At 46.7% G+C, this 23292-nt stretch overlaps 1 protein-coding gene across 9 annotated transcripts in view; it reads left to right on the top strand.

Moving 5' to 3' along the window:
• Positions 1-23292, top strand: part of LOC138746879 (neuronal-specific septin-3-like) — a 294741-nt gene that overhangs the window by 89509 nt on the left and 181940 nt on the right. Inside the window, exon 2 of one of the 9 annotated variants that reach the window (XM_069905471.1) lies at positions 4019-4096. The exons of 7 other annotated variants lie outside the window; for them this stretch is intronic. In XM_069905471.1, coding sequence (XP_069761572.1) covers positions 4057-4096 — 40 coding nt within the window. In that variant the 5' untranslated portion in view covers positions 4019-4056. Of the gene's footprint in view, positions 1-4018; positions 4097-17758; positions 17853-23292 lie in introns of those variants that run through there. One more of the 9 variants, XM_069905479.1, reaches the window with a different exon arrangement.

The following is a 23292-nucleotide window of genomic DNA, read 5'->3' as shown; positions in this document are numbered from 1 at the left end:
CTCAGATTATCAATGCTAATCCTTGCCCAAATCTTCATCCAACCCTACCAATATATCCTGCTTCTTTTTCCCTCACGTTCTTCGCCATATTTTCCCTGGAGAGGATCAAGGATATAGCCTGCGACCATTACCTACGGGAACGCGTTGAGTATTCTCACCACGTTCTGGGAAAAGACACAAAAGTGCAATGCTGAAAAAACTCAGCAGGTCAAATAGCATACAAGGATCAAGTTGCATCACCAACGTTTCGGCCTTGAGCCCTTCTTCGAGGTATGAGCAAAATGTAGGCAGGTACCCGAACAGAATGGTGAGGGGAGGAGGACTGGCCCACAGGCAGGAGGTAATACCACCTATTTCCTCCTGCCTGTGCGCCCATGCTTCTCATTCCCGCCACCATTTTTTTCGGGTGCCTGTCGACATTTTTATTGTACCTTGATGAAGAGCTCAAGCCCGAAACGTTGGTTATATAATCTTTATCTTAGCAATATAAAGTACAGTGTTGAGTTTCTCCAGCATTGTATTTTTATTTCAATAATGGTGTCTTCAGACTTTTAAGTTTTATCTCTGGGCAAAGAAGTTTCTCACAAATTCCCTTTTTGATTTATTAGTGAATATTCTCTGTTTATTGCTTGCTGTGATTTTGTCCAATAGTGGCAACACAACAGTCCAGTCTCAATATATAAAGACGACCCTCTTTTACTTACTTTGAAGTCAGCAATTAGTCTAGGAATGAATAATGACGATTCAACAATGATTTTCCATTCATTCGGCTTGTTTCAATTCAGTAAAGTACCTGTTTAGTTTTAAATGGATCAGCAAATGAGTAAAGTGAATTTTCGAGTAATGAGCCAAACATTTGTCCACTGACATTGTTCATGGTTTTAAGTTGCTGATGTTGCTCTATTATAGAAATGTAGAGATAATACACAAGATCTTTGTTTTAGAGAGCAAGATTTCTCTTGGAAAATTCATAGGTCATCAACAATATAAGTGTATAGGCATTGGCTAATTTGCGGGGAATACTCAATGGGCTGAATGGCCTGCTTCTGTTCCTTGACCTTGTGAATTTTTTTTGTCCTGTTTATCTTTTCAAATCTTTGAGGTAAATTGAGGGCTGAAATGTGTCTGGAATATTGTATCTGTATTTTTTTTTAAACTTTATTTAAAGATTTTATCACATGAATAAAACAAAAAAATTACATTTAAAGAAAAATAAAAATAAAGTAATTATTACAACACAGCATTAATGACCTAACTTAAATCAGTCTAACCCCCCCCATATATACAGCCACTAAAAGAAAATCTATATATATAAAAAACCCCACCCTTCCCCCCAAAATAAAGAGTGAAGAATTAATAAAGTTAATAATATTATATATAAAAAAAACACTCACAAACAAAAAAACAGATAAAAATACTAATAAATTTTTTTATCAAATCTAAAATATCACACATAAAACATATTTAAGTCAAACTTAATTGCATGTACTTAACAAATGGAGTCCACTTCAGCTTATAAAAAGACATCTTATCTTGAATTGAAAAGAATATCTTTTCCATAATTAAACAAGACTTCATCTCTAAATACCACCTATCTAAGGTTAGTATATTTCTATCTTTCCAAGTAAGCGCTATACATTTCTTGGCCACCGCTAAGGCTAAATAGATAAAAGAAATCTGATAATCATTTAAGCCTAAGTCAATTAATGATTGCATATTCCCTAATAAAAATATATCAGGATCTAACACAACATAGATATTATATAAACTATTAAATATTGATTTAATATCTTTCCAAAACTGTTGCAATCGATCACAAAACCAAACAGTATGTAAAAAAGTATTGGCCGTCTGATCATAACGAAAACAACAATCTGACTTACTAAGACCAAATTTTTTTAATTTCTCTGGTGTTAAATATAATTGGTGTATAAAATTATAATTAATCATCGCTAATCTAGCATTGATCAATTTCCGAATACTATTCTGACAAATTTCCATCCAGGCTTCTTCAGCTATTATAGAACCTAAATCTTTTTCCCATTTCAACTGTCTTGCTTTCATTTTCTTGTAAAATACAATCTTTGGCTTGGCTTCGCGGACGAAGATTTATGGAGGGGGTAAAAAGTCCACGTCAGCTGCAGGCTCGTTTGTGGCTGACCAGTCCGATGCGGGACAGGCAGACACGATTGCAGCGGTTGCAAGGGAAAATTGGTTGGTTGGGGTTGGGTGTTGGGTTTTTCCTCCTTTGCCTTTTGTCAGTGAGGTGGGCTCTGCGGTCTTCTTCAAAGGAGGCTGCTGCCCGCCAAACTGTGAGGCGCCAAGATGCACGGTTTGAGGCGTTATCAGCCCACTGGCGGTGGTCAATGGGGCAGGCACCAAGAGATTTCTTTAGGCAGTCCTTGTACCTTTTCTTTGGTGCACCTCTGTCACGGTGGCCAGTGGAGAGCTCGCCATATAATACGATCTTGGGAAGGCGATGGTCCTCCATTCTGGAGACGTGACCCATCCAGCGCAGCTGGATCTTCAGCAGCGTGGACTCGATGCTGTCGACCTCTGCCATCTCGAGTACCTCGACGTTAGGGGTGTGAGCGCTCCAATGGATGTTGAGGATGGAGCGGAGACAACGCTGGTGGAAGCGTTCTAGGAGCCGTAGGTGGTGCCGGTAGAGGACCCATGATTCGGAGCCGAACAGGAGTGTGGGTATGACAACGGCTCTGTATACGCTTATCTTTGTGAGGTTTTTCAGTTGGTTGTTTTTCCAGACTCTTTTGTGTAGTCTTCCAAAGGCGCTATTTGCCTTGGCGAGTCTGTTGTCTATCTCATTGTCGATCCTTGCATCTGATGAAATGGTGCAGCCGAGATAGGTAAACTGGTTGACCGTTTTGAGTTTTGTGTGCCCGATGGAGATGTGGGGGGGCTGGTAGTCATGGTGGGGAGCTGGCTGATGGAGGACCTCAGTTTTCTTCAGGCTGACTTCCAGGCCAAACATTTTGGCAGTTTCCGCAAAGCAGGACGTCAAGCGCTGAAGAGCTGGCTCTGAATGGGCAACTAAAGCGGCATCATCTGCAAAGAGTAGTTCACGGACAAGTTTCTCTTGTGTCTTGGTGTGAGCTTGCAGGCGCCTCAGATTGAAGAGACTGCCATCCGTGCGGTACCGGATGTAAACAGCGTCTTCATTGTTGGGGTCTTTTCATACAAATCAGATATATACCCCTTTTTTGGTATGGAAAGTACATATTTCTCAAAACTAGTTTCAGGCCATAAAATCATATGTCGGCCACATATGTTTTACAAATGATCTTAACTGATAATACACAAGTACAGAATTTCCACTAATACCAAATTTCCTTTGTAATTCCTCAAAAGAACAAAAACATCCTTCAAAAAAACAATCTGATAAGTTTTTTATTCCTTTCCTTTCCCATTGTTTCAAAGTAATATTGGAGACTGTAAAAGGAACAAGTTGATTATTATATAATGGCAATCGCCCAGACCATTTATTTTTAAGCCCCAATTTATTAAGTTTACTTGTCCATAAATTCAATAAATGTTTCAATATTGGTACATCATAAGTTCGTAATAAATTTTTATTCCATCGAAACAAAAACTCATGTGGAAATTTTTCTAAAATAACTGCCATTTCTATCTTTGCCCAACTAGGTGGATCCTCCATATTCATTAATGCACTAAGAAATTTAAATTGAGCTGCCTCATAATAATGTTGAAAATTCGGTAATCTCAAACCTCCAAATTGAAAATCCCACATCAACTTTCTCATTGCTACCCTCGGAAATTTTCCCTTCCATAAGAAGTCTCTAACTGCTTTATATAAATCCTTAAAAAAACCTTTTTTTTTAAATAAGGAATTGATACAAATATTGTATCCGAGGAAAAATATTCATTTTTATAGTATTAATCCTCCCACATTGTATCTATATTGATCACCTTGCCTCCCTCACTTCCAGACAAACCCCACGTTAGTAAAGCTGAAATCTACTTCTTCACTCCTATCCAGCTTTGCTCCAAGCAAGAGTCACAATTAAACAGTGGGAAATGGCCAGCGACCAGGCCACAGGAAGACTTCGAATAAACAGTATGTGACACCCTTACAGGTTGTAACAAGAGAGAGCAGGCGTGCAGAGGACTGAAGTCAAATGGCTGAGATTGCAGCTCTATCAGGCGAACAGAGATGTGCAAGGAACAATAAAGGGTCGTTAGTTCTTGCATTTTCTACACTTCATCATAAATATATAGCAGATGTTATGTAGGAAATGTCCTTACCCAAAGCAAGCTCCCACAAATAGAATATTGAAATCTACATCACAATCCAGGCCTTTTGGTCCACAGTGTTGTTTCAACATAATAACCTACTTCACCAACTGCCTGGAATTTCCCAACCATAAAACCCTTCATTTCTTTTGCTCACCCAAAGAATGGTTTAAACCTGGAATGCACTGCGTGAATAGGTGGTGAAATCAGGTAATCCCATATTTCAGAAGTATCGAGGTAAGTACCCGAATAGCCAAGGCAAAGTAGGCAACAGACCGAGACCTGGTCAAGGGGATTAGTGCAGACTTGATGGTCAACAAAAACAGGCTGAAGAGCCTGTTTCTGTCCCGTATGACTTAGATGCTGCCTGATCTACTGAGTAATTTTAGCATTGTGTGTTTCAAAACGGAGAGATGGGGCAGCACAGTTGATGAGGCAGTTAGCGTAATGCCCTTACAGTGCCAGCGATTGCGACCGGGGTTCCGAATCCCACGCTATCTGGAAGGAGTTTGTACGTTCTCCCCAGGCCTGTGTGGGTTTTACCTGGAGGTGCTAGCTTCCTCCCACTGTTCCAAACGTACCTGGAGTGTAGGTTAATTGGGTGTAAATTAGGGACCACAGACGTGGGCCGAAATGGCCTGATACCGAGCTGTATATCTAAATTTAAATGCATTCCTTTATGTTATTAAATGAGGGTTAAGTTAAAGTATGATACACTAAAATTGCTGCTCCCTTCACAATTAACATCCAACCTGTATTAATGAAAGACGCCAAATGGCATCAAGTACTGGCTTGTGGTAATCGCAAACCTCTACTATCACACAGCCCTACTGCGCAGATTCCTGGCTGTTGTAAAATAAATTACTGTAAATGATTGCGCCTGAACTGGCTTGCTGGCAATGGGAAGGGCTTGCCGCAGTCATCAGGAATTGCTGGGTTGGGTGCTCCACGTTGAAACAGCGCACGTTTCAAGCTTAATTGGTTCTAACTTGGGCTGCAAGATATAGAATTTCAGTTTGAGCTCTGAATTATTCAGCTTTCCCAGCAAATTCAGCTGCTTTTGACTGGTTGGAATTGTAAGATGTAGCATGAATGTTATTGGGCACCCTCCAACTGGATGGCATTTAAATCAACTTCTCTGGCTTCCATTGAACCTCCTCCCACACTACTACTTCTCCCTGTCGCCTTTCCTCCAGCTCTCTCTCTCCTCTTTTCTCTCCATCACAAAGCCAAAATCAATTCTCACCTTTCCTCATATCATATCCAATTCATGTCTTTTGTTGGTCTGGACTCTTCACTTTTTATTCTGATGCCTTCCTGTTCTTTGCTTATACCTTGAAAAAAGGGTTCAGGCCAAAAACATCAACAATATACTGTATCTTTAGAAAACACGCAAGTCTGCAGATGCTGTGATTGTAGTAAAAATGTACAGAACTGCTGGAAGAACTCAGCCAGTCTCGCAGCGTTCATCGACGATAAAGACCTATTGCTGACATTTCAGGTCTGAGCTCTTCTTCACCAAATATATACTGTATCTTTACCTTCTATGAATGTTGCAAGACTGGCCAAGTCCAGGCGGGGGAATGATGTTCAAACCGACCTAGTGGGTCACCAAAGATAGCTGATAGGACATCCAGGATCGTCGGGATGGCGAAGGAAACTGCCCCAGTTCACCACCCACCCGTAGAATCCCACTGCAATTAATCGTGCAGAAATTGGTATGCAAGAAAAGCAGCTTAGCCTTTTGGAGATAAAGCTGTGATTGTCCTTGCTGCCTTGTGCTTTCATTGCTGTCCAAGAGGAAAGAGTTCCCATTAAGTGCTGGGGTGAACAAGGGTTCATCTACAATGCTGCAGAATGAAGCAAACATTTCTATTGTGGTGGCCAATCTTCAAACCACAGCAGATAGAGCTTTAGACAGGGAAATAGTCCAAATAATTGTGCAAATTTTAGTCAGACCCTTGCGTCTTTCTATAGTGCAGCTTATGCCAAGCCAGAACTTGGAAAGTGGAGGACGAAAACCACGGGGGTGTTGGTTTTCCATTTCTCATCCAGTGCGTGACCCACTGGAGAAGGTTTTGTGCTGGTTACTGGGGCCCATGCCTCTTCCTTCCTCCTTTCTTCTCCTACACCCACCTCCCCGCACCTCTTTATTCGGGCGCCTGCCTGCGTGCTTTATCTTCATGCCCTGAAGAAGGGCTCAGACCTGGTTACCCTTTACTTCCTGTAGATGTTGCCTGACCTGCTGAGCCTCCAGCACTTTTGTGCTCTGCCCGACAACCCCAGCAACGGCAGATATACCTGGTTAACTAAGTAAGTGCTCTCAACTTTTCTTTCAATTCACAAACCACCTTACGCTATCCCTTTACTAAAATCAAGGGAGTTACAGTAGACCCTTGCCTTAATTTGGTAATTCTTCATTCTTCCTTTAAATCAGTTCCCTTTAAATGAGTCACTTCTCACTAGAAACTTTAGCACATTCACTCTCAGGATGAAATACAAGATGTTCACTTTTGCACTATATGTTGTACTCAGTTGGGGGGGATCTTTATTGTTCTTGCATTTGGTCGATGTGATAACTGACCAGTAACATAAGCCGATGTTCATCCAGGAATGTTGTCATGGAGAATGGGAAAATGCATAACAAGGTACCTCTTCCCCAAAACCAGTCAGCAAGGGTTGACAATAGTGTTGGTTCCTGCAGAAGAGTTTCTTATGACCAATGAGAAGCTGGAGGGACTCAACAGGTCAGGCACCGTCCACGGAGAGAAATGGACAGTCAACCATTCCAGTTGGGTTCTTTCAAGCAATGATTTATCCAGAATCAGAATTTATTGTCATGAACAAGTCATGAAATTCGGTGTTTTGCGGCAGCATCATAGAGCAAATATTTATATTTTAACCATCTTACAACATTACTATAATTTAGAAATGTAAAGAGTGTCTTTGGTTCATTGATTATTCAGGAATCTGATGGCAGCGGGGAAGAAGCTTTCCTTCTGCCGCTGGGTGCTCGTCTTTAGACTCCTGTACATTTTCCCCGACAGTAGCAGAGTGAAGAGGGCACGGCCTGGGGTGGTGGGGGTTCATTGAGGATAGAAGCTGATTTCTTAAAACATTGCCTCTTGTAGATGTTCTTGATGGAGTGAAGTCTGGTGCATGCAACGTCGCAGGCTGAGTTAACAACCCTCCGGAGTTTATTCTTGTTTATTCCAGATTATCACATCCACAAGGAGCACCCAGGACCTTAAATGTTGACTAATCATTCCCTCTCCACAGATGCTGCTTGAGTCCAGTTTTTCATTGTTGCCTCACGATTAAATTTTCTGCAGTTTCTTGTTTCTAGTTCTTGTATTGTGTACTTGTGGTGCGCTGTTAGACAGAATCAGACACACACAGAAGGTAAAGACTGAACAACAGGCTTTAATCCACAAAAATCTCCACAGAGCCAGGCTGGCTGTGGCTGCAGCAACTCAGTGTGAGGCCTCGGGAGGCCGCCGCAGGTTTATATCCCGGAGGGTGATTGACACCCAACTGGGTGGGGCTTGATCCATTCAGGCCGACTGATTGGCAGCCGGCCAGGTTTTGTCCTGTCCCCTTACACCTCTGCAGGTACCGAGGTTGCCCCCTGCAATAGGTTGGTGGTATTACCACCACAGTACTCAACATGTGAAATTATCTACCGGGGTTGATAGATCAGATTCTGAGAAGCTGACTTCCGAGAAGTTCATAAGTAGGGGTACCAAGTTGAGGAGGAATTTCTTTACACAGAGATGTAAATCTTTGGGACTCTTTGTCCTGAGCACCTTAGAGGACTGTAAATGAGCACATTCAAAGCTAACGTTAGTTAGTGTTTGGGCAGCAAGTGTACCAAAAGATACGGAGGCCACGTATTTTAGTAAGTGGTTCTGTGGCTCGGAAATTACCATGTCCTTAATGGATGGTGTCAAAAGCTCAGAAGTCGTGTATGCTCCTATTTACATTCTCATCTTCCATGTTGTTATCACAGGTTAATATGGAATTTAATGGAAAGTTTCACATATCACAGTAAAAGATCATTTGTTTCACAAAGCTTACTAATTTGGGTTTGTAGCGGCAGCAACACTGCTACTGAAATAACACACAGCCAGACAGGTTGAGCTCAGTGAGCAGAACTGATTCATTGCAGGCTGCCTGTCTGGCCTTATACTCTCAGCCCGGTCCTGGGTGAGAACCGCGCTGGGGGCGCTGACATCACCAGGGCATCACGTGGGTCTCCAAGCGCGGGCTTCTGAGCCCGGTGCCGAGGTCGAAGGGGAAACCCCCAACGGCGCCATTTTGGCCGGCTGCCCTGCCGCATGTGTTACAAGTGGGGCCGGTTCGCCTGCCTAATGGCATGCCACCACACAGCTCCCCCCCCCAGAACCGATGCCGATGTCCTTTATAGTGGGGCGGCCTCGCTTCTTGGGCTGGGCCACAACTACTGGTTCGGTGGGCTCGAGGTGTGCTGGCTTCAGCCTGTCCACCGTAAACAAGTCCCTCCTACTGTCGATGTCCAGCGTGAACGTGGACCCTAAACGCTGGACGACTTTGTACGGCCCTTCGTAAGGCCTCTGCAGAGGTGCCGTGGACAGGCCTCGCCAAATAAAAACGTAGTTCGCGGAGTGGAGTTCGCTGGGGATGTAAGAGGCCCATGTGCCATGTCTGGGCGGCGGTGGGGGCGCAAAGGAGCCCAACTGGGCCTGGAGGTGGGGGAGTCGCTCATGTGGTGACTGCTGGGGGTTGTGAGGTGTGTTGACGAACTCACCAGGTAGCGCTAGCGGTGAGCCGTAGACAAGCTCGGCTGATGACGCCTGTAAATCTTCTTTGGGCGTCGAGCGGATGCTCAGGAGTACCTAAGGCAGTTCGTCCACCCAGTCGGGACCGGTGAGGCAGGTCATAAGTTCCCACTTAAGGTGGCAGTGTAGTCACTCGACCAGCCCATTGGCCTGCGGGTGATAGGCCGTGGTGTGGTGTAGCTTGATCCCCACCCTGTTGGCAAGCTGTGCCCAGAGCGCAGAGGTGAACTGAGCGCCCCGATCGCTGGTGAGGTCAACCGTGCAACAGCGCTCGGGAGCAGGAATCCGTGGAGGCATCTGGCATCGGGATCACCTCGGGCCAATTAGTGGTGCGGTCCCCCACCATGAAAAGATAATGGTTACCCCGGGAAATGGGTAAGGGCCCGACGATGTCCACGTGAATGTGGCTGAACCATTCCCGGTCGTTCTCGAACTCCTGTACGGGCGCTCTGGTGTGCCTATGTACCTTGGACAGCTGGCAATGGGTGCTGGTTCTGGCTCAGCCCGCGATCTGCTTCCGCAGCCCGTGCCAGACGAAACGCTCTGCCACCATACGGACTGTGGACCTGATGGAAGTATGCGAAAGGTCATGGATATGATGGAAGACTTGTCTGCGCCACAGCTGGGGAACCTCTGGCCACAGGGTGCCCATGGAAACATCACACAGTGCCTTCGCCGCTAGGAGTCGGGAGGTCCTGGAACCGCGTGATGGCAGTCCTGAAGGCTCGCGTCTCCTCGTCGGACTTATGGTCCTGGGTGAGCTGGTCGAAGTCGAGGCCGAGTGTCAGCACGCAGATGGCCGGTCATGAGAGTGCAACGGTGACCACATTGTCCTTCTCCGCCTTGTGCCGAATGTCAGTGGTAAACTCCAACACGAAGGAGAGGTGACGCTGCTGGCGGGCCAACCAGGGATCCTTTGCCATGGTGAGTGCCTGAGTGAGGGGTTTGTGGTCGGTAAAGATGGTAAAAGTCCCCTCCAAGAAATAGCGGAAATGTCTCACCACCAGGTACATGCCCAGGAACTCACGGTCAAAGCCGCTATACTTGTGCTCTGGTGGGTGAAGAAGCTGGCTGAAGAACGTCATTGGCTTCCACTGTCCATTCACTTGCTGCGTGATGGTGCTGACGGCTGTGGCAGAGGCATCGATAGAGAGCGCCATATGTAGGTCGGTGTGAGGGTGGGCGAGCATGGTAGCCTTCACGAGGGCATCCTTCATGGCCTCGAATGCCCTGCAGGCCTCTGAAATCCAGGCAAGGGTTTTGTGTTTGGCCACGATGAGGGCGAAGAGCAGCTGCATGATGCGCACAGCATCTGGGATGAAATGGTTATTGAAGTTGACCATACCCACGAACTCCTGCAGCCTCTTGAGGTTGTCTGGACGTGGGAGCTCCTTGATTGCGGCGACCTTCGTAGCGGCGGGCGTGGCTCATTCAGCCGTGATGGTATGGCCCAGGAACTGCATGGACTCTTTCCCGAAATGGCACTTGGCTGGGTTGATCGTGAGGCCGAAGTCGGCCAGTCGGGAGAAGAGGGTGCGCAGGTGGGCCTTGTGTTTCGCCCTATCCCTGATGGCAACAAGGATGTCGTCCAAGTAAATGAAGATGAAATCTAAGTCCCTGCCCACTGAGTCCATAAGACGCTGGAAGGTTCTTGAGCCCAAATGGCATGCAAAGGAATTCAAACAAGCCGAAGGGAGTGACAATGGCCGTCTTGGGTATGTCCCCGTTGAGCCGCCGATAGTCTTCGCAGGGGTGCCAGCTGCCGGAGGCTTTCAGGACCAGGTGGAGTGGTGAGGCCCAAGGGCTATCAGAGCACCGAATGATCCCCAGCTCCAGCAGATGTGAAAACTCTTCCTTCGCCACCTGGAGCTTATCCGGCGGGAGCCAGCGTGCCTTGGTGTGGACCGGTGGGCCTTGGGTGGGGATGTGATGGAACACCCCATGGCGCGGTGAGGCAGCGGAGAACTGTGGCTTGAGAAGGGCCGGAAACTCATCCAGGATATGCTGGAACTCGTCCTTGGGCGTGCTGATTGTGGCCATCTGCGGCTTCTCTGTGCGGGAGGCGTTGAGGCGAATGGCCTGGAAGGTACGGGCATTTACCAGGCGCCTATCCCAAATGTCAACCAGGAGCCCATGGGCGAGGAGGAAGTCGGCACCCAGGATGGCGGTCGGAAGGGACGAGATGGTGAACCTCCACAAGAACATTTGCCAGCCGATCTGGAAGTGGACGGCCTTGCCTCCATCCGTCCGGATCTCTGTTGCATTGGCCGCATGGAGGGGAGGTCCTCGAGGCCGGTTCCTGGACTCGATGGCCATGGCCGGAATGATGCTGATCTGGGTCCCAGTGTCGACAAGGAAACATCGACTGTTGACTGAATCCCACAGGTAGGGCCGTGTCCCTGGCCAGCTGCCGCAGCCATTAACAGCGGCCAGCCGGCCTGCTCGTTTCCCTGGAACAAGCAGTGCTGACGACTTCCGAGGCTTGGCTCCCCAGTGCTGGTGGTCGAAGCAGAGGCACGGAGCAGATGCCTTGCCTCTGGTTATGCTCTTTGTGGCCCCTGTAGGGACCGGGTATTCTACCGCACCGCTAGAGGAAGGCTTGGAGTGGCCGTGCCCGTGACTCGCGACCTGCTGGACTGCTAAGCCCTCCGAGAATCACTCAAGCCATTGCTCGAGCCTTCGAAGCAACTTTTCTCGGGTCAGCAAAGCTCTCTTGGGCCAGTAGCGACCGGATGTCCTCAGGCAGATGGTTGAGAAAGATGCGCTCAGAAAGTGGGCAGTTGGTGTGATCGCCCATGAGTGGGTGCATCTCGTCCATTAGCTCAATTGGGGACCTGTCCCCGAAGGCGCTGAGGTGCAGCATCCGAGCGGCACGCTGGCGCCTGGATAGTCTGAGGGAGCCGGTGAGCACCCGCTTGATGGTCCCGTATTTATCTTCTGCGGGTGGGTGTTGAACGAGGTGCAGCACACATTTGGCGGTGCCCTGGTGCAGGGCAGCGACCACATGGTAGAACCTGGTTGTGTCTGAGGAAATCTGGCGGAGGTGAAACTGAGCCTCTGAGTGGCTGAACCAGGTCTCCGGCTCCTGCTCCCAGAAGTCAGGGAGCTTGACGGCTATAGCATTGACCAAAGGGTCGCTCATGTTGGGTTCAAAGGCGTTTGAACCTGTCGGGGTCACCAATTGCAGCGACAGCTACACTGCTAACTGAAATAACACACAACCAGATGGGTTGAGCTCAGTGAGTAGAACTGATTTATTGCAGGCTGCCTGGCTGGCCTTATACTCCCAGCCCGGACCTGGCCGAGAACTGTGCTGGGGGCGCTGACGTCATCAGGGCGTCACGTGGGTCCCCAAGCGCGGGCATCTGAACCCGTTGCCGAGGTCAAAGGGGAAACTCCCGACGGTGCCATTTTGGCCGGCTGCCCCGCCGCGTGCGTTACAAGCGGGGCTGGTTCACCTGCCTAACAGCGTGCCGCCACAGTCTTTCATTTTTGGCAGAAAGAGATATTGCAGCAAACAAGATGATTAACACAATTTTTGTAAAGGATCTTGCTCACAGCCTTAATGAATGAATGTAGTTGTCATATACATAAGTGTAATGTATAGATAGATCCAATGAAACTCTTGCCTGCAGCAGTTTCATATAAAAAGGGTGGGAGAGATAATATGGAATAAGCAGAATTAATAATAAATAGCCATGTTATGCAAAAACTGTCCTGAGTTTCTACATTTATATATTATTAAAACTCTTGCACAGATGGGCATGTCTACTGAATTTACTTGCAGCTGTCCTGAGCTTTGTGCATGTTTTTGGTGTTAAGATTTCCATTCTTAATGTGCTCAGTGAACATTGAATGTGTTGTTGCATCTTCCGACCACTTGGCTGTGCTGCAGAGCAGGTTTCTGAAGTTCCCTGACCTACAACCATATTCAAAAATAGTCCACAGATGGAATAATAGGAACTTTTAAATTCTTTGGCTTGGCTTCGCGGACGAAGATTTATGGAGGGGGTAACTTTTAAATTTTCTTTGGCTTGGCTTCGCGGACGAAGATTTATGGAGGGGGTAAAAAGTCCACGTCAGCTGCAGGCTCGTTTGTGGCTGACCAGTCCGATGCGGGACAGGCAGACACGATTGCAGCGGTTGCAAGGGAAAATTGGTTGGTTGGGGTTGGGTGTTGGGTTTTTCCTCCTTTGCCTTTTGTCAGTGAGGTGGGCTCTGCGGTCTTCTTCAAAGGAGGCTGCTGCCCGCCAAACTGTGAGGCGCCAAGATGCACGGTTTGAGGCGTTATCAGCCCACTGGCGGTGGTCAATGGGGCAGGCACCAAGAGATTTCTTTAGGCAGTCCTTGTACCTTTTCTTTGGTGCACCTCTGTCACGGTGGCCAGTGGAGAGCTCGCCATATAATACGATCTTGGGAAGGCGATGGTCCTCCATTCTGGAGACGTGACCCATCCAGCGCAGCTGGATCTTCAGCAGCGTGGACTCGATGCTGTCGACCTCTGCCATCTCGAGTACCTCGACGTTAGGGGTGTGAGCGCTCCAATGGATGTTGAGGATGGAGCGGAGACAACGCTGGTGGAAGCGTTCTAGGAGCCGTAGGTGGTGCCGGTAGAGGACCCATGATTCGGAGCCGAACAGGAGTGTGGGTATGACAACGGCTCTGTATACGCTTATCTTTGTGAGGTTTTTCAGTTGGTTGTTTTTCCAGACTCTTTTGTGTAGTCTTCCAAAGGCGCTATTTGCCTTGGCGAGTCTGTTGTCTATCTCATTGTCGATCCTTGCATCTGATGAAATGGTGCAGCCGAGATAGGTAAACTGGTTGACCGTTTTGAGTTTTGTGTGCCCGATGGAGATGTGGGGGGGCTGGTAGTCATGGTGGGGAGCTGGCTGATGGAGGACCTCAGTTTTCTTCAGGCTGACTTCCAGGCCAAACATTTTGGCAGTTTCCGCAAAGCAGGACGTCAAGCGCTGAAGAGCTGGCTCTGAATGGGCAACTAAAGCGGCATCATCTGCAAAGAGTAGTTCACGGACAAGTTTCTCTTGTGTCTTGGTGTGAGCTTGCAGGCGCCTCAGATTGAAGAGACTGCCATCCGTGCGGTACCGGATGTAAACAGCGTCTTCATTGTTGGGGTCTTTCATGGCTTGGTTCAGCATCATGCTGAAGAAGATTGAAAAGAGGGTTGGTGCGAGAACACAGCCTTGCTTCACGCCATTGTTAATGGAGAAGGGTTCAGAGAGCTCATTGCTGTATCTGACCCGACCTTGTTGGTTTTCGTGCAGTTGGATAATCATGTTGAGGAACTTTGGGGGACATCCGATGCGCTCTAGTATTTGCCAAAGCCCTTTCCTGCTCACGGTGTCGAAGGCTTTGGTGAGGTCAACAAAGGTGATGTAGAGTCCTTTGTTTTGTTCTCTGCACTTTTCTTGGAGCTGTCTGAGGGCAAAGACCATGTCAGTGGTTCCTCTGTTAGCGCGAAAGCCGCACTGTGATTCTGGGAGAATATTCTCAGCGACACTAGGTATTATTCTATTTAGTAGAATCCTAGCGAAGATTTTGCCTGCAATGGAGAGCAACGTGATTCCCCTGTAGTTTGAGCAGTCTGATTTCTCGCCTTTGTTTTTGTACAGGGTGATGATGGTGGCATCACGAAGATCCTGAGGCAGTTTACCTTGGTCCCAACAAAGCTTGAAAAACTCATGCAGTTTGGCATGCAGAGTTTTGCCGCCACCCTTCCAGACTTCTGGGGGGATTCCATCCATACCTGCTGCTTTGCCACTTTTCAGTTGTTCGATTGCCTTATATGTCTCATCCAGGGTGGGAACCTCATCCAGCTCTAGCCTTAGGGGCTGTTGAGGGAGCTGGAGCAGGGCGGAATCTTGGACTGAGCGTTTGGTACTGAAAAGAGATTGGAAGTGTTCTGACCATCGGTTGAGGATGGAGATCTTGTCGCTGAGGAGGACTTTGCCGTCTGAGCTGCGCAGCGGGCTTTGGACTTGGGGTGAGGGGCCGTACACAGCCTTTAGAGCCTCGTAGAAACCCCTGAAGTCGCCAATGTCCGCGCTGAGCTGTGTTCGTTTGGCGAGGCTAGTCCACCACTCATTTTGGATCTCCTGGAGTTTGCGCTGAAGATGGCTGCATGCGCGACGGAAGGCTTGTTTCTTCTCTGGACAGGACGGCTTTGTAAGGTGAGCCTGGTGGGCAGCTCGCTTCTTTGCCAGCAGCTCCTGGATTTCCTGGCTGTTTTCGTCAAACCAGTCCTTGTTTTTCCTGGAGGAGAAGCCCAGTACCTCTTCAGTGGATTGCAGTATGGTAGTCTTCAACTGATCCCAGAGGGTTTCAGGGGACGGGTCCGTGAGGCGGGTTGCAACGTCGAGCTTTGCTTTGAGGTTTGCCTGGAAGTTTCCTCTCGCTTCGTCTGACTGCAGTTTTCCAACATTGAACCTCTTTCTGGGGGCTTTATTGTTCCTGGGCTTTGGCTTGAAGTGAAGGTTGAGCTTGCAGCGAACCAGCCGGTGGTCAGTGTGGCATTCCGCGCTAGGCATGACCCTGGTGTGGAGCACATCTTGTTTGTCACTTTCTCGCACCAGGATGTAGTCCAGGAGGTGCCAGTGTTTGGATCGGGGATGCATCCAGGTGGTCTTAAGGCTGTCCCTCTGCTGAAAAAGGGTGTTTGTAATGACAAGCCGCTGTTCTGCGCAGAGCTCCAACAGGAGGCGCCCATTGTCGTTGCACTTGCCGACGCCATGCTTGCCCAGGATTCCTGGCCAGGTTTCTGAGTCTTTGCCGACACGAGCGTTGAAGTCGCCCAGGATGACAACCTTGTCGGCTGTAGGGGTACGTTGGATGAGGTTGCGCAGGTCGGTGTAGAACTTGTTCTTTTCTGCTGGTTCCGCCTGGAGGGTTGGAGCATAGACACTGATGAGGGTGATGTGACGCTTGTTTTGAAGTGGGAGTCGCATGGACATGATTCGGTCCGAGAGGCCTGTCGGAAGGTTTTCGAGTTTGGAGGCAATGAAGCTCTTGACCATGAAGCCTACACCAGATAGGCGTCGTTCATCCGAAGGCTTGCCAGACCAGTAGAGTGTGTAGCCCGCGCCGCGTTCTTGGAAGCTGCCTACATCTGCCAGGCGGACTTCACTGAGAGCGGCTATGTCGATGTCAAGTCTGAGGAGTTCATGTGCAATGAGGGCAGACCGACGTTCAGGTCGATGGCTGTCAGTCATTAAATTACAGCATGGTAAAAGGCCCTTTTGGCCCACGAGCGCATGCTACCCAATTGACCTACAACTTCCGTACATTTTGAACGGTCGGAGGAAATCCACCGGAGAATGTACTAACTCATTACGGACAGCAGGAGATTCGAATCCCAGTCCTGGTCAACGGTGCTGTAATAGCGTTGCGCTAACCGCTACGTTAACTCGTAATTGTTATAATCAAATTGGACTTTTCTTTAGATACACCTGTACAATTAGTTGGTCAACAGCAGCAAATGCATGGACGTAGCATCTCCACTGCACTGTGCACTGTGTTCAGTCTCCAAAATTCAGTTCCACTTAACTCAGTTGAAGTACCAGTAGCTTCAGAGGCAATGTGGTCAGTATTCTAGGCCCTTTGTTTGAAGCTATGCCCTCCCCCAGGACTCTGCTTAAAGTTTATAGGTTCCCTTCCCTGGAAAGTAGTCAAGTTTTGGTTTCTTCCGTACAGCATTAAAAAATATTTATGTTAAGTGAGGTGAAAAGAAAGCAAGGCCTTCCCTAAAATGTGCTGTGCTACCCCTCCTCCTGTTGAGAACGGTTGCTCTACACTGATCACATTGCATTTCTAAATTTTTAATAAGATGAACCCCGTGTCCTATGTATGGACAATATTTATGCACCAATAGTGTTGAAGACATCCAGTTGGTTGTTTAGTGTGGCCCCAGATGTTGAGTTTCCCTCGCAGAGCCCCTGTTATTACAGCTCCAGTGACCCAGGGTCAAATTCGGTGCTGGCTGTAAGGAGGTTGTATGTTCTCTCCAAGTCTGCGTAGGTTTCCTCCGGGTTCTTCCGCTTCCTCCCGCGTTCCATAGACATCTAGGATTAGTAGATTAATAGGTGTATTTGAGCATTGTGGGCCAGAAGAGCCTGTACCGTGTAATATCTCTAAATTTAAATTTTTGTTGCTCTATCAAATCTAAAGTCATTTATGGTTTTTAGACTGCAATGTTGGGAAAGTCGCAGAAAAACTAACATAATTACTACCCGTGTTGTCGTTCACACTGGGCGCCTTTTTAGACTTCAAGTCCCTGAGTGCAACAGTCCCAGGGGTTGGAAATACTAGAGTAATGAATGACCGTCGACGAATTTTTTGGTACGATTTACACCGTAGGCTTCCTTCAAAAAGTTGTAGGGGTCCTGCAGGATAAATCGCAGGGCAGGAATTGGCTCAAAATTCCTGCACATTCCTTTTTAGACTGCCCGTGAGGCAGCAAAATTATTTGATTGTGCCGTTACATGCCTTCATAATTAATGGTGTGACAAGGGCCAGTTTGACAGCTGTTTGGGAAATTCAATGCTCATCATGTTTTCTGGAAGCTGGTCGGAATGACTGACAAATCGCTGTGACTAATTTGGGTGTGGCTTACTGTATTTTCTCATCTACTGGAGGGGCTTCTTCCTGTACAAATCCTTTCTGGACACTGCCGGGTGCAAACAAAATCCTCCATCATAATTCAAAATAAAGTGGACTGCCTCTTGAAGAAGGCTGTGGGCAAAGCTCGTGGTAAGATACAAGAATTAGCAAATAAAGGGAGTGCTGTGTTAGAAGACTGCAGTCAGAGATGTTATTCAGATTACATGGTGAAGTTGTGACTGTGATTACACTAAGGGGGCCATAAGTTGCTGGCGGTTGATTTGACTGGTCTCAACAATTGACAGTCGCCAGCATTCGAGAAGGATGTTAAATGTTTAGAAGGTCACGTGGTATGAAAATATAAATGTGTTCATTGGCTGCTTTTTCCTCTGGATAGGATGGATAAAGTGACATGGTTAACCTAGTGGTTAGCACAATGCTGTTACAGTGCCAGTGACTGGGGTTTGAATCCAGCACTGTCTGTAAGGTGTTTGCATGTTCTCCCCGTGTCTACATGGGCTCCCTCTGGGTATTCCGGTTTCCTCCCACCATTCAAAATATTCGGGGGTTGTTGGTTAATTGGGTGCAATTGGGCGGCGCGGGTTTGAGGGCCGAAAGGGCCTGTTATCATCTCTTTAAATTAAAAATAATAAAGTTAAAACCTTTACCCCATTACAAAAATGTCTCAGATCAAAAGGGGATAGGTTTAAGCAGTTTGGAGAATCAGTGAATTATATTTTTCACGAAGGAAATGATGGCAATTGAACACATTGTCTGAAAAGGTGGTGGAGGCAGGTACTCTCGCACCATTTTAAACAAAACTACCTACACGAGCCAAGGACTAGACACAGTGGGCCCAGGGGTTTGTCTCATCCCTGTGTGACTCCACGTCTCTATCTTGAAAGATATAAAGTTACCAAGTTGTCAGATTTAGATCAGGATTGTATTGCGGGGGTGGGGGGGGGGTGTTATTGTTATTTGTTTGTATTGAATAAGAAGAACATTGATAGGGGTTTTTAAAAGAATGGATTTAATGAAACAAGGCAGGGCAATGTGGTGAAATGCAAACTAGAATGTTTTGTTGTGTACTGCTGGTCCCTGAGTTAGCTTCCCTGGATCAGAAATCTCAGTGAACATGTGATTAGTTCATTGGAACATTTATATTCTGACACATTAGCAAGGCCAATTTTAATGAGAACTCAGGTCTTTCTTGAGATTTAGAAACCAAAGAAATCCATTTAATGAGGTTAAAAATGATTATTTCCCAGTAGTATCTGTTGTCTGGATAAATCCATGGGTTATCTCATTCATTAGATTCAATAGAAAGGATGTGATTAAGGAGGTGTTATGATCATCTTAATTTTCGGCATTCGGTAGTAGAGTCACCAACACCCTGTGCAGTAATTTTTGATTAACTGTCTGCCACATTGATCACAGAGGATTCCATTAAGAGTCACTTCAGTGTTTGCTGTGTAATTTGAAGGACTTAGTCTGAGGCTGTGGGCTGAATACCTGTAGCCCATTTGTCACACAAATCACTGGCCCCTTAATCACATCCTGTGGGCTGACTGAATACACTGGCTCAACATCCAGAACGAAAGGAGCTTGGAGAAATTTGAATTGAAATCTTGTAATACACGTTGTGAATTTCTTTTAATGGCAGTGTCTGCACTTCATGGGTTACTTAGTTTTAGACAATTTTATTCAGACAGATTTAGAATCAGAATTTATTGCCATGAACAAATCATGAAATTTGGTGTTTTGTAGTAGCATCATAGAGCAAATGTTCATATTATAATCATCTGACAACTTTACTATAAATAAAAAAAAATAGTTTATGAAACATAAGGCAGTGCCTTTAGCCCCTTTTCCACTGGCACCTTGTCCCAGGAATTAACAGGGACAGGGTCCAGTGGAAAACGAAAACTGTCAGCACACCTGCATCAAATGATGTCATTTCACACCGGAGATTAACTACCTCAACCCCTACTCATATCCCCGGTGTCGGCTGAGGCCGGCGTGCTGATAAAACCAGTGGAAAAGGGACATCAGAAAGTCACCTGTTTCCAATTGAAGGTAGAACATTCCGATCCCCGGGGATGAGTTGTGTCCCAGTTCAGGGTGACCCAGTAGAAATGGGGCAAAGGGTGTCCTATCCTAGGCCACTGTGATGCCATTGAAAAAGGGCTTTTGGTTCATTGATTATTCAGGAATCTGATGGCACCAGGGAAGAGGCTGTCCTTGTGCCGTTGAGTGCTCGTATTTAAGCTCCTGTACCTTTTCCCAATGGTAGCAGGGTGAAGATGGCATGGCCTGGGTGGTGGGGGTCTTTGAGGATAGAGGCTGCTTTTTTCAGACACTGACTCACGTAGACGTCCTCGATGGAGTGAAGTCTGGTTCCTATGATGTCACAGGCCAAGTTAACAACCCTCTGGGTTATTCTTGTCCTGAGAGTTGGCGCCTCCATATCAGGGAGTGATGCAACCAGCCTTAATGCTCTCCTGTAGAAGTTTTCAAGAGTTTTCAGTGACATATCAAATCTCCTCAGACACCTCACAAAGTATAGCTGCTGGTTAGCCTTCTTTGTGATGGCATCAACATGAAGGGTCCAGGACAGATCCTCAGAGATATTGACACACAGGAATTTGAAGTTCTTGAATCTCTCCACTACTGAGGACTGGGTTGTGTTTCCCTCACTTCCTTCTGAAGTCCAGGTATGGGTAGAACTGAGGAATAGCAAGGGGCGGAAAATGTTAGTGGGGTGGTATATAGGCCTCCAAATAGTAGTGTAGAGGTGAGGGAAGGCATTAAAAGAGAAATTAGAAAAGCGTACAATAAGGGAACAGCTGTCATCATGGGAGACTTTAATTTACATATTGATTGGACTAGCCAAATTAGTAAAAATACTGAGGAGGAATTCCTTGAATGTTTACGGGACGGTTATCTAGACCAATATGTCGAGGAACCACCTCGGGAGCAGGCCATTTTAGATTGGGTATTATGCAATGATAAGGGGCTAATCAGCAATCTTGTTGTGCGAGGCCCTTTGGGTAGGAGCGATCACAATATGATCGAATTCTCACTCGACATGGAGAGTGATGAAATTAAAACCGAGACTAAGGTCCTGAATTTAAATAAAGGGAATTATGATGGTATGAGACGGGAGTTGAGTAAGATTGATTGGGTGGTGTTTATGGGGGAGTTGACTGTGGATAGACAATGGAAAGCATTCACAGATCTCATGGAGAAATTGCAAAAATCGTTTATTCCGGTTTGGCATAAAAATAAACCAAAGAAGGTGGCTCAACCGTGGATAACAAGGGAAATTAGAGACAGCATTAGGTCCAAAGAGAGAGCATATCAATTGGCCAAAAAAAGTACCACAACCGAAGTCTGGGAGCAGTTCAAGATGCACCAAAGGAGGACAAAGGGATTAATCAAGAGAGCAAAAATAAATTACGAAAGTAAACTTGCGGCAAATATAAAAACCGACTGCGAAAGCTTTTATAAATACGTCAAGAGGAAAAGATTGGTGAAATCCAGAGTAGGCCCCTTGCAGTCGGAATCAGGGGAATATATAATGGGGAATAAGTAAATGGTAGACCAATTAAATTTTTGCTTTAGTTCTGTTTTTACAAGAGAGGATACAAATCATCCCAAGGATGTTGGGAAACATAGAGAATAAAGCAAACTGAAAGAAATCAGTATCTCTTAAGCACATGGTCTTGGGGAAATTGATGGGATTGAAGGCAGATAAATCTCAAGGGCCTGATAATCTACATCTTAGGGTACTGAAGGACGTGGCCATTCAGATAGCAGATGCTTTAAGAATTATTTTCCAGAACTCGATAAACTCAGGATCAGTACCCATGGATTGGAGGGTAGCTAATGTTACCCCACTATTTAAAAAGGGGGTAGAGAAAAAGTGGGGAATTATAGGCCAGTGAGCCTTACATCAGTAGTGGGCAAAATGATGGAATCCATTATTAAGGATGTAATAGCGGAGCATATGACTAGCAGAGAAGGGATCGGATGGAGTCAACATGGATTTACAAAAGGTAAATCGTGCTTGACAAATCTATTGGAATTCTTTGAGATGGTGACAGGTAAAATAGATGGGGGAGAGCCAGTGGATGTGGTGTACCTGGACTTCCAAAAGGCCTTCGATGAGGTCCCGCATAAACGACTGGCTTACAAAATCAAGGCTCATGGGATTGGGGGCAAAGTATTGATGTGGATTGAGAACTGGCTGGCAGGTCGAAGACAGAGAGCTGGGATAAATGGCTCGTTTTCCGAGTGGCAGGCGGTGACCAGTGGGGTGCCACAGGGATCTGTACTGGGACCCCAGCTGTTCACAATTTACATTAATGATCTGGATAAGGGGATTGGATGTAATATCTCCAAATTTGCAGATGACACTAAGCTAGGAGGGGTCGTGTGCACGGAAGAGGGGATCAGGAAGCTCCAGTGTGATTTGGATAAATTGAGGGACTGGGCAGATACAGGGCAAATGCACTACAATGTGAATCAATGTGAGGTTATCCACTTTGGTAATACAAACCGGAAGGCAGATTACTATTTGAATGGCAATAGATTAAGAGATGGGGAAGTGCAGAGAGACCTAGGGGTACGTGCACCAGTCTCTGAAGGCGAGCATGCAGGTACAGCAGGCGGTTAAAAGGGCAAATGGTATGTTGGCCTTCATATCAAGAGGGTTTGAGTATAGGAACAAGGATACCTTACTGCAGCTGTACAGGGCCTTGGTGAGACCCCACCTGGAGTATTGTGTGCAGTTTTGGTCACCTTATCTAAGGAAGGATGTTCTTGCAATGGAGGGAGTGCAGAGGCGATTCACCAGGCTGATCCCTGGAATGGCAGGAATGACTTAGGAGGAAAGATTGCGCAAATTGGGATTGTACTCGCTGGAGTTTAGAAGATTGAGAGGGGATCTCATAGAGACATATAAAATTCTGGCAGGACTGGACAGAATGGATGCAGATGGGATGTTTCCAAGGATGGGAAAATCCAGAACCCGGGGCCATGGTTTGAGGATAATAGGCAAACCATTTAGGACCGAGATGAGGAGGAATTTCTTGACCCAGAGGGTGGTGAATCTGTGGAATTCATTGCCACCACAGAGGGCAGTAGAGGCAGGTTCATTAAATATATTTAAGAGGGAATTAGATCTACTTCTTCAGTATAAGGGTATTAAAGGTTACGGAGAGAAGGCGGGGACGGGGTACTGAACTTTAAGATCAACCATGATCTCGTTGAATGGCGGAGCAGGCTCGAAGGGTCGAATGACCTACTCCTGCTCCTATCTTCTATGTTTCTATGTTTCCACAATCATCTCCTTGGTTTTGCTAATGTTGAGCATAAGGTTGTTGTCATTACACCATTCAATGAGCTGATCTATCTCCCTCCTGTACGCTTCCTCATTGCCATTTGTGATTCTGCCGACACTTCTGGTGTCATCGGCAAACTTGTAGAGAGCATTTGAATTGTGCCTGGCCGCACAGTCGTGGGTGTATAATGAGTAGAGCAGTGGGCTAAACACGCATCAGTGAGGAGGAGACATTCTTTCCAATTC

The sequence above is a fragment of the Narcine bancroftii genome, chromosome 12 (genome assembly GCF_036971445.1).
Source record: "Narcine bancroftii isolate sNarBan1 chromosome 12, sNarBan1.hap1, whole genome shotgun sequence".
Classification (NCBI taxonomy): Eukaryota; Metazoa; Chordata; class Chondrichthyes; order Torpediniformes; family Narcinidae; genus Narcine; species Narcine bancroftii.
Note: the sequence above shows the minus strand (reverse complement) of the source record. Positions and strands in the feature narration are given on the sequence as shown.